This window comes from Halyomorpha halys, unplaced genomic scaffold (genome assembly GCF_000696795.3).
Source record: "Halyomorpha halys isolate HHAL.00 unplaced genomic scaffold, Hhal_1.1 Scaffold1866.1, whole genome shotgun sequence".
In the NCBI taxonomy this organism is placed as follows: Eukaryota; Metazoa; Arthropoda; class Insecta; order Hemiptera; family Pentatomidae; genus Halyomorpha; species Halyomorpha halys.
Genome location: NW_027110110.1, coordinates 107,891 through 120,515, shown reverse-complemented (window position 1 = coordinate 120,515; position 12,625 = coordinate 107,891). Strand labels below are relative to the sequence as shown.

Below are 12,625 nucleotides of genomic sequence, written 5' to 3'. Positions count from 1 at the left end.
TGTGAAAAAACCTTTTAACCTTCCCTATTTTACAATTCCACTGTAGGATCACTAGTTCATAAATTCCATAAAATGGTTCAATTATTTTTATTTTCAAATTTAGATCTATAATACAGATGAAACTCTGAATTAAATCTTTTAGTGGTAAATTTTAAATGAAAAGATGAGAAGCCAACTTCTATAAGTAGCAATTTTGTGAATATGAAAATTTGTATTTACCATCTCTCAATGCCCGAAACAGCTTTACGGTCCAGTATTGGGAATTTATCAATAATTAAATAATTATTTTATTGGTTATTTCCTTAAATTCCGTCATGAATTATTTTGTATGTTGTTGTTACTCAATTAATCAATTAGATCGAATCCTGATTTACTTACATATATATGACGATATTTATTGGAGTATATTACTAAAAGTGGAAATATCTTTTCTTTTTTTTTTTTTTATTGGATTTACCAAAATGAGTAATTCTCTATTTTAAAATTATTTCTTATAACTTTACATTAGTATCTTCAGTTTTTACCTATTCATGAGAGGCTATTAAGTTTTAGCTATTTCATTTTATTTTGTTTTTTGGATGTAACGTTTTTGAATATCAATTTACATAAAGTTATGATTTATAATAAAGGATATAGTTACGTTCAATTTCAGTTCGAATAAGGTTTTCATTTCAGGTAGCAACAAATTGTAATTCCAGGTCAACTACTTGTAGTTTTGGAGTAAATAAAGCCGCACGGGAGACTGTGACGAGTGAGAAAGTAATACAACTTTTTGATTTATATCGTAACTTTTTCATGTTGTAGGACTGCCTAAAGTCTGAGTAGAAAAATAGAATAGGCTTACAGATATTAGCAATATCTGACTCCTAATCAACTCTGTATTTCAGATTGAATACGTCAGAGTTACAGTGTTACATCATTAGCTCTATACGTCCTACGATCTTGAGAACCTAGGTGATAATTTATATCGTTCTATTGCACCTACAATAACAACTAAAAAAGATACTAATAAAAGATAGTCTTCAACGGACTAGAAATTTCAATAAGTACTAGAGGCTCATAAGTGTTGAATACTAAGTACTTGGTATAGTACAGCTATTATTATTTTTGGAAGATTATTGATTGACCGTGTGTATAGATGAATGGAATATGGTCCGGGTGCGGTAAAAAAAAAAACTCAAATAGTAGATAATTATACTATTTTATTGAGCCAACGTTTCGCCCCACATTGCAGGGCTTCGTCAGGGCTGTTTTGACAGCAGACAAAAACAAACTTTGTTTTTGACTGCCGTCAAATCACCTTTACTATTAAATCATCTTTACCCTTTATCGTAAACCTACCGACTACCCAACAGTCTCCTTTAATAATGTTGATCTTACCCCTGTCGAACAGATCCGCTACCTTGGACTACATCTGGACTAACTTCTAACCTAGAATCCTCATACAAGACTAAAAATACAGGAAACTACACGCAGATTCCGACTATTTCAGCACTTACTAGACAAACGGTCTAAACTTCCAACTCATTACAAAAGACTGATCTACATGACAATAATAAGGCCCATTTGGACATACGGAGTTGAGCTTTGGGGCTCCACTAAACCTTCAAATTCCTCTCATATCCAATCCTTACAATCCAAAATCCTTCGTAAAATCCTCATTTCTCCTTATTTTGTTACTAACAAAACCATCCATAAAGACCTAAATATTCCTTATGTAACCTATCTAGCCCGAACCCGATATCATTCCTTCCATTATAAACTCTCTAACCACCCAAACCCACTAGTTTCTAACCTTGCTTCCTCTTCCATTCCTGGCAATCCTCCGAGGCGCCTGAAAAGAAGATGGCCTCGTGACCTTATATTGTAAAATGTTTTTAGAGTTCTACTACTGGGTAGTTTCTCTACATGCTGTATTATATCATTATAATCTTACTTCAAATTTGCTTGTTGTATTTTTTATACAGTTGTAAATATCAATTAATAAAAAAAAAAAATAAAAAAAAAAAAGCCCTCCATTTTATTTTTCCACACTTTCATCAATCAAGACAGAATCATCAATGTTCCACAAAATACCTTTTCAGTAACATATTCTGGTGTCAAAGTGAATAAGGTGTTGCATGAGAATAGCCATTTTATACCTCAAGAACCTCAACATTACTATTGGGACTTTATTAATGTGGTTGGAAAAGATACTACCTAGCTAGATCAGTAAACTGCTTATTTTCCTCCTTCCTTTGTGCCTCTAAGCATGGAGTTGGATCAGGAGGGTTTTATAACAAATGAACAAAGTTTATATGTTGTACTTTTGGAGCTTCAATGGAATAGATCCAAAACAAAGCAACAACTAAATGTACCTGGTCTAAAGTAGTGTTGCCATCAACTGTTTTATTCACGATTATATTTAAAAAGTATTTAAATTAAAAATAAAAATTTTAATTACAAATCAAATAAAACCAATTTTCTACTTCTTTGAACCAATTGTTTCTTCTCTAAATGGTTTTACACCTAAATATTTTCTTGTCCTATCATTTCTTTTAAATTTTAATCAATTCATCAAAATATTGGTTGCAAAAGCTTCCTAAATGGCTTAGGAACTTAAGTGTTAACATCAACAAAACTATTATATTTCCTACTCTTCTTTCTAGACACAAAATGTAGCAACTGATGTCAAAGTTAGATGGTCATCAACATATTTTAGAAAAAGCAATAGTAAGCAAGATAAAAAGTAGTAAGTAAAAGTAAGCTAAAGACGTTCTTGAGCTCGATAAAGAACCAATTACTGAAAACAACACTAAAGAAAGGATATGAAACATTATGAAGATTGCTATGTTTAAACTTGTAATTATCGTTGGTCCAATGCCTAAGTGGCATACAAGAAAATTGCTGAATTTTGTTTTAATTATAATTGCAGATTTAAGGCAGAAGCTAATTTATAATCTTGATAAACGTCCATTGTTCATATTGTATTTTTAAATAATTGTCATGTCAGTTAGGTTTATTTTGAATTTTTCTAATAGAAAACAACACTATAATGCAACAAAATCTACAGATACACCACTTTGGCTAGGTGACAATATGGGTTCAGTAGATGAACATATAAAATCAAGTTAAAATAAAAAAATATTTTAATAGTAAAAAAGTTATGTAAATTTAGAGATAGCCAATTCTTACCTAAAACAAACATTTTATAATTGTATATTTTAAAAATCAAAATGTGGAATTTACAATTATTTTTCAATAACTTTAAGCCATTAATTTAACAATTGAAAAATAAAATACTGGCAGGTTATATATTTCAAGTTTTGTGTTTTTGCAGACTATACTGTTCTCTTAGTTGACCCAAAAAAAAAAAATCTGCGACAAGTAATTATTGTTTAAGAAGCCGAGCTGGAAATAAAGAGCATGACCCTAAATGAAAGGAAAAACTAAATGGTGCATGTTTATTGTGAGAAAGAATTGATAGTTAGTTTTTCATAGCAGAAAATGAAAACTTGACCAAGAAATTCCCAGAAAGATAAATGAGTTCAAATAATGTCTATTTGTAATACTATCGTGGAGAAAAAAACTTTACATTTTAAGGCTGTCAATCTACCTACCCTTCTTGGGAGGTTATATGGAAGTGTAAGTGATTCCACTAGACAAGCTCTAGAAAAAAATTACGGGCACTGAAATAAAGTATGTATCTGTAAGTATTGAAAGGACAAACAGGGAGAAACCAAGTCAGGATATGGAAGGACCTTGGAGTACTAGCCATGAAGGACTCAGTCGAAAACAGAGCTGAAGTTGTTCAGTCACAAGTATTATATGAAGACTGGGATCGACTGAAGTTTTTTGAAGTTAAACTAAATGTCATCCATGAGGTAGGGTCAAACTGTAATGAATCAACTACATCTCTCCGGGCTTAGACAGAACGAAAAGAGTGAACACCATAGAGAGACTGGGTCAGGATCGCAATGCTTGTTATTCGTAATATAATTGTGTTTTATCTAAAATGGAAAATTGAATAGGCTTTTGTTGAAATAACTAAATATCTATTTCTAGACTTGAGAAAATCTAATAAAGAGCCAAAATCTCACTATCATTTAGTTTTGAGATTGTTGAGAATAATTGTTTTTTTAATTCAGGAAAATGATTATTTTCAAACAATCATGGGAAATAAAGAGGAAGGGATAATGATTTCTCTTGTGAGAAAAAATAAAAACCAAACACTTATTTATACAACATATAATTTTCAACAGTTTGTTTTTTTTTTAATTTTTTTTTTGAAAATATCTCTTATACTACAATATATGAGAATCTGTAGACAGTTCAAATAATGTTCTTCTTAAATAAAGCATCTATATAATATAATTGTAAAATAAAAGTAACTATTTTAATGAAACAAAATTAACATATGCCAAATTTAACAATATGTAGATATACAAAATGTAAAACAACATAAGTTACATTTCGCTAATTAAATACAATATTTTTCTATATTTAAAGTGCTTCGATTTCATTTTATGTCAAGGGTCATTCCAATGCGTCATTAAAATTATTTTCTTAAAAAAAAAATAATAAAAAATACACGTGTGTTAGTGAGGGTCAACATTTTGAACACACAAAAGACTAAAATCAAATACCCCGATTTCCCCGATATCAGAATAACACAATGACATATTCAATATTTTTTTTTTCATTTTTATTATTTTCCTTACTGAGAATAATTTCTGAAGAAAAAAAAAAAAACAAAAACCTATCCGCACTAGACAACTTTATAGTGCAAATCAAATCTATATATTTATTTTTCCCTATTTAAAATCTAAGATATAAATACTTTATACAACTTAAAACTGTATAAATTTACAATCGCATTTTTTTTTTATATTTTTTAATTTATTTTTTTGAAAATAGGCACAATGCGATCATTGCATACAATGACGCGATACATGGTTGAATTTAAAGCAACAATAACGGATGTTCTATATTTCTATTGCTGCATTGGATTTTGCGATAATTTGTGTTTAGACATATTAAAACTTCAACGCCTACACACGTTTATAAATATGTAAAAATCAACCACTTGCTCATAGTTTTTTAAAATAAAATAAAACAAGAAAAATTAAACTAAATGTCATATATATATATCTATTTATATATATCTCTTAGAAAAAATTAATTATATCCTTAATTAAATTCCTTTAAGCTTTCGTATTGGATATTTCCCTCGACTGAAGAAATAATGATACTAAAATAACTTTTAATAATACATATATATATGTCGTTCAAATTAAAAAAAAAAAAAAAAAAGAAAGGTAGAAAGATATTATATTTCGTCGAAGATTTCATAAGTTCAATTTTTTTTAAGTAAATGGTAAGTGAAAGCTTATAAAAAAAAAAAAAAAAAAACAGATCTAAATTTAAAAAAAAAAGATAATATCAAATAATTAGATATAATTAATTTTTTTATTTGAAACAACTTCTATACATACGACAGTCCATAGAAGTAAACATACTAAAATTCAAAAAAAGATTTGATAAAATTTCTTATTTTCTCTCTTATTTTACGGTAACCATACTCATATATACAAAATCAAAATAAACAAAAATAAAATTATACAGAACGATAATCAGGTTTCAAATACATATTACACGGGGAGGGGAAGAATTATACATAGCTCATATACTATTCATGTTTGCACATCATCCTAAACTCTGTAAAAAAGACGATACACAAAATATATAAAACATATACAATAATAAACTAAGTTACCCTATCATTAGTCAACATAATTACATTTATATATTTATGAATATATGTATATGTATACACACACACATATATATATAAATATATATATATTACTTAATTATTACAACCTTTGAGAAACTATCAAAAATTGATATACAAATATATAGTGAATTAAGTTATGATGAACAAAGTTTTGTGTAATTACATGTATAATACAATTATATATATATATGTATATTACTATCAAAAAATATATGATAGTCTTGGAGAATACGAATATTTAAAAAGAAAACAAAAAAAGAAAGAAAAACGTCGACTGCCTTTGAATTATAAAAGACTAGATAGTGCCCTATTTACAGGTTCACTTTTTATATTTAAAATAATTCCAAGTGAAGTACTAATAAAGTTTAAAAATAAATATTAATAATTGTCTCAGTAGTCAGAAAAATAAAAACATGTACATTGGACCCTTTCATTTTAAACCCACAAAAATAAAATAAATCTAAATAAAATTAAAACACAATCAATTAATACACGATTCTCCGTTATTAGAAAATCTTTTGTACTATAATACTTATATATTTTTGTGGATAAAATAGTAAGGATAAAATTGTTTATGTAATAAGGCGTTTTCTTAGAAATCGTTAAGTTTTTTTTTCTTTTTTTTTTTTTAATGTCACTCACGATTCTAAATAGGTTATTTCATATAAATATATATATATATGTAGGTAATAGGCACTAGAAAGAATATTGTAATAAGCAATGATCATATTTCACATAACATGCACATATACACACAAAGAGTAAATACAATATAATTGATGTGTATATGTATATGTAAGACAAAACTGAGACTAACTTTACACATTAGATCAATTCATTCTTCTCCCTCTCTTGGCAAGAAGAGATTAATTATAACAATTTTCATATCACAATTAGATATTTTGTACAAATGTCTCTTTACAACTCTTTACATTTATAGACATTATTACACAGTGCAAAAGGCATATCTATACAACTTTAATTATCCTTAAATATATTTTTTCTTTTTCCAAAAAATGTACATATTTATAAAGCTATGTATATATTTATATTTATGTATATGGTTTTATATATTTATAAATATATATATAAATTCTATCTACTTTGTAAAATATATAATATTTATTCCCTAGTTAATTCATCCATTTCCGACAGTTGGGGGCACCACACATGCAGGGTATCTTATGTTGGTCATCTTCGATATCAAATTTGTAATCATAAGCGAGCTGAAAAAAAAAAGGATAAATTAGAGTCAAATAAATGAATATAATTGACAGCCATGTGTACTTAATATCAGTTTCTGCCCTTCTGACAATTTCACTGGATGAATCTAGTGAGTTTAGTAGTTCATAACCTCATTTTAACGCAGTATTTCTGTTGTTTAACATCTTTATTTTTATATGAAGACTACGGAGGGAAAAAGGTTTTTCATAACTAAGTTATTGATGACTAAAAATCAACGAAGGTCAAACATAGAAAGTCCCATATAATTTTTTTTTGCCTTGAGTACTGGAAGATCGGTAAAGCAGTTTTATTTAAAAAAAAAAAAAAACTTGGTTCCCATACCTGTTAGAAATAAGTTTGAAAAACACCAGCAAGTAACAATAAGAGACTATGTCCAAGAAGCTCAGGGAGTGAAAATCGGCAATGTCCACATATGGACTATCAACAGTTAAAATTGAATTTAAAACAATAATTGTATTACAACTCACTCATTTAAAGACAAAAACTGATTTTATTTTCAGAATTCATCCAATCTTTGAATTTTGTTTTTCATATTCCAGTTTTTTGGACTGTTTTCACCCATAGTCTTCATATATTCTATCATAATTAATTTCTTATATAACAACTTAATTTCTAAAACATTGTCATGATATTCAGTAAAAAATATTATCTTAATATCAGACTACATTGGTCCAATTAGAAAATGCAAACTTTTATTTATCTATAATGTTACAATCTGCCACAAATTTATATATTAGAAGATTAGGATTCGATCAGATCATTATATCGAATATTACCTCTTCGCCCCGAGAAATTCTTCTCTTTGTAAAAATAATTATTCTGAGATCCCTGTCAACTTCGACTGTTTCCGCAACACAGTTAGGACTGCATGAATGATTTATATATCGAGCCAAACCTCCACACAAAGTAGCATCAACCACTCGATCTTCATCCAGTCGAAACATATAAATACCCCGGTTCTGAAATTAAAATAAATAAATCCATTTTTTATATTTATATTATATTATCAATCATTTATATTCAATAAGTATTCTGATATTGATTGACTGATAAATTACCTTAGCTTCATATTGTTTTTCCCGGGTTTCAGCAAGCTCTGACCGAATTATTTCACCGATATACTCTATAACCATAGTATGCCTTTCCAAGTCTCTTGCAGCATACAATCCCAATCCTTGAATCTTAGACCTATAAATAAATAAACATTTTTTTTTTTAATGAAGAATAACTTATTATCAACTATTAATTGCTTGATATAATAGACTAAAATAGGTTTCATTAAAATAAGAAAGAAAACAAACAGCAATATGTTTGACCAGGGTTGAGTTATATTAAAATGATAATACCAAAATGAAAAAAAACAACATTTTTTTTCTTGATTTTTTATCATTATTTTGATTAAAATAAACAGTATTGGAAAAATAAAACATTGGTATAGCTTCATATATATATATATATATACATAGAAAGATGCCCCATTACTAATTTAGTTACACTTGTTTTAAAATGAATATGGGATCACTTTTTGGATTATCTATAGATCAATCATACAGGATAAAAACAATAAGAATAATATTAAAATAAAAAAATTAAAGAATAAAATAAAAATATATTAGTACACAGTTGTTCACACAACTCTGTTTCTTAATCTTGACAGGTTTCCTTGGATCTCTATTTTTTTTTCTTTTCAGGTTGGACTACAGACTTTGGAGATCTTTAGCCGCCTCTTTCAGCTTCCTATAACTCTATCTTGGGAAGTGCCTATTCAGTTTATTGCGAGGTGCTCAGCCATGCCCTTCTTTATCCAGTCCACCCATCTTGGTCTGGTTCCTATGACTGAGGTATACACATTTAAGAAGAGAGGTGATATTTTCCCAGACCTCAGGATATGAACTACAGAAAAGAAGGCTTTTTAATACCAAGTATTCTTAGGTTGATTTCAGTATCAGTCCTGTTAATGGAGACTACTGTGCTTCCGAGGTATTTGAAGCTATTAACTTTCAGGAAGGTTTCATTTATTTTTACAGTATTTTATTATTGATAAAAATAAAATAGTTAAAAAATTTTTAATTATTTTTTTAAAGCTTATTTTTTAAAAAAAATAAACAGAAAAATGCTACAAAAATATATCGTTTAAGGTTTGAGTTATAAAAGTTAAAATATTTTTGAAATTAAAAATATTGATGAAGTTTTCATTTTTGTTTTACTAATTATTTCAAACTCAAAATTATTTAATTAATCAAAACTCTTTTGAAATAAAAACTTATGGTTATTTTTGGTCCCTGAATTATAGTTCATATATGTTTTTGAGTTGAAAAGAGTTGTGAGACAGGAACAAATCAAATGTACAAAACATATCACTTTTGTTCTTGATTGATATTCCGGCTTACAATGAAATAGTTTGTTTCACTTCTATGCCGATATCTTCTGCTTTGCCACCCAAGACTCTTATATCATCCGCATATGCGAGGTATTTATGCATTATTCGAACGTGTACTCTACCAAGCACTCAAGCAGCATTTTCGCATTATCCTCTCCAATGCCATTTTTCATATCATTTACCATTTGAGCAGCACCAGGTCTGTACAAGCTCGTCACCATTTTATGGCAGCCATATCTGATTAACCATGTATCCAACACCTATTAATCTTGGAGGACCTGTGATTTCCAATCAGGCTTTCCTCCCATAGATGAAGCGCTATTAACTCAAATTTTATTTTCCACATTAAAACAAACATTTGTTGACACAATAGTAGCTGAGGTTTCAAACTATCAATTTTTTGTCAAATATATAGATTTTAAAAATATTTTAACATACAAAAAAGTGATAGTACCATATATGTCCTCTGTTCAGGAACAGATTTAATAATGTAAACATTCTTAAAATAACAATTTTTCATTTTTTAAATTAGTTTAAAAAAAATTTGTTCGCACACTAGAGGTGCCAACATACTAGGTACATAGCTATATATAGGTACATAGTACATAGCTAGCTGAGGTTCAAACTATTGATTTTTAGTCATATACATGTATAGATTGTAAAAATATTTGAACATTCAACAAAGTAATAGAACCATCTCTGTTCAAAAAAGATTTAAAAATTTAAACATCCTTAAAATAACAATTATTCATTTTTTAAATGGCAAACTTCATAGATGTAAGAACCAATCTGGTAATTTCTAAGAGACTTACTGTACTAAAAGATTGAAAATGTGTACATCAATGTTTCATGGGGTACAAAAAAGTTATTTAAAAAATAAATAAATAAATTTGGAAGGAGATAAATGACCATATGAAGAAGATTTTAGGAAGACAGTCCCGGTAGTGGTCAATAAAGGTACAAAATAGAAAAAACTATTTAATGTTATAAACTATTTTTATTAATATTTATATATAGTTTACCGTAAAAATTTAAATATAAGAAGATGATCAGGGTTGATCAGGAAGATGATCAGGGTTGATCAGGGTTGATCAGGAAGATGATCTGGTTCAAAAAAAGAACAAATAGTTTATAACTATTTTGAATAGTTATAAACTATTTGTTCTTTTTTTTATTGCAACCCTGACCATCTTGTTATATTTATTTTTATTAATATTCTTAATATTTCCTTTGTCTTGTTACTATATCTCACCTTTGCCGCATTTACTTCATCCATCTTTTTATTTTTTAAGCCTACCTCTTTACCATATCTACACTACAACTATTTTCAACTAGTATTTTTCTACAATTTATTACTCTAGTTCTGTATTTAGAATTCTATTACACCTGGCTATATTTATTAGTAACTAGTTTTTCATCCACCTTTATTAATACTTCCTTAACTTAAAGTTTATTATTATTTCTTTTATATATTTAAATTTTTTTTTTTTACATATTTTCTTATTTTCTCTGTATATTCATTTTAATGCTCTGTCACTTTTTACAATATTTGCATCTTGTTATCATTTAGTATGCAAAGTAGTTTTTTCTACTATTTTATACCTTTATGGACCGCCACCCGGACTATCTTCTACAATAAAATAAATTTAATAAATAAAAAATGACTGAATGTGATAGACTCTTAAATCTCTTTATTACTCCAACCTATAATAATGAGGTTGTATAAGTAATGCAAGGTTGCACATCGGTTCAAAATATAATAAGTCGTTCAATAATAAAATAATGTTTGCTAACCTGGCCAAAAAAACATTATTCCTCCATTCTTGCTTCATTTTCTTGTATTGACTTGATTTAGAATGAACGAACTGCTTGGAGTATGGGCAGGCAAGTTCTCCAGGTAGTGGAGCCGAGGGAGCGAACGCAGGACCACTCGATCCTCCCCTAAGAGATGTAGCCCTCTGTGTATGAGCTCTCTTCCAACCTTTTGGTTTCCCTTCCGAACGAGCACAGCCAGTTGGATTCACAGCCAAAGGTAATTCCAAAAGAGGATTTCTTCCATATTTGAATTTATAGTCACTAAGTGTTTCAACACCTGAAAAATAAAAAATATATAAATAAATAACTCAACGGTTTTAATTGAAATCAATTGGCAACGTCTATTTATATGTTTTAAACTCGGTTTTATTTAAGCTCTATTATGATCTGATATAAAAATAAGCTTCAGAAATAAATTTAAAATTTCTAGTTAGATAGCATCAGGTAAATACAATTTTGTATCAGTTTTTTGAGGAAAATAAGTGGAATATATTCCTTGAAGCCTATTCAAGCAGAAAGTGAAAAAAATTGTTATTCTCAGCATTACTAATTTCTACAAGTATTTAAAACTTAGGACTTCAAGGAACGAATCTGGTTCAGAGTAGTCAAATTCACATAACAAATAAAAAAGCTACTATTGCTAATACAATTTTGATTAAATTTACTGATTGTAGGAGTTTGTACCTAGGTGGGACAATATCAATTTTTTTAAATTCATCTACTATCTTCGGTTAAACATGGCCAAAAGTATTTTCCTTGACACGCCTATATTTCAAAACAACTTGTCTGATTTCGCACAAATTTGGAAGAAAGGGATAAGCATAAAAATGATCCAGCATCAATGTTAACAAACACCATCCACGAGACTATTTTTATATGTGTACTCGTTTATTTATATATGTGTATCGTTTTATATGTATACTGTATAAACAGTCAGTCTGATTTGTCTCAACATAGGAGAAAATGAGGGGATTAGTGTAAAATAATGGAGATAAACAACTTGTTATACAATTTAAATGTGTGACATACAACAAAGTTATAATGGAATGAAAGAAAATGATCGCAATGTTTTAGACATTTTTCCATCATCTCGTCCAATCTTAAATCATCCTACATTACTCATCATTCCTTTAAGGGATTTGTTGTGATTTAAAAATATTGTCATTCATTCCTTCTATTTGGTTTTTTCCTCGAAAAAAGAAAATAATACAAAATTTGAACCCTTAACCCTAGCAGCACCTAGGTAGTATTCATTACGGCCTACTCCAAGGGGGGGCTCGCCGAGCCCTACACTTCCCAAGACGACCTCCACAAGCCCTCACTTGATTTTAACCCTTATATCATTAATTTTCCTTTTATGGTAAACTTACTCTTTTGAAATATAATAATTTCTTCTTACTTCTGTAAAT

The 12,625-nt window shown here is 28.4% G+C and overlaps 1 protein-coding gene across 11 annotated transcripts in view; it reads right to left on the bottom strand.

Moving 5' to 3' along the window:
• Window positions 1-6,778: 6,778 nt before the first annotated feature.
• Window positions 6,779-12,625, bottom strand: part of LOC106690765 (histone-lysine N-methyltransferase 2C) — a 90,931-nt gene continuing 85,084 nt past the window's right edge. For all 11 annotated transcript variants that reach the window (XM_014436302.3, XM_014436307.3, XM_014436310.3 and 8 more), the window contains 4 exons: window positions 11,196-11,493; window positions 8,080-8,209; window positions 7,798-7,980; window positions 6,779-7,002 (listed from right to left, as the gene is read on the bottom strand). In XM_014436302.3, coding sequence (XP_014291788.1) covers window positions 6,910-7,002; window positions 7,798-7,980; window positions 8,080-8,209; window positions 11,196-11,493 — 704 coding nt within the window. In that variant the 3' untranslated portion in view covers window positions 6,779-6,909. The remainder of the gene's footprint in view (window positions 7,003-7,797; window positions 7,981-8,079; window positions 8,210-11,195; window positions 11,494-12,625) is intronic.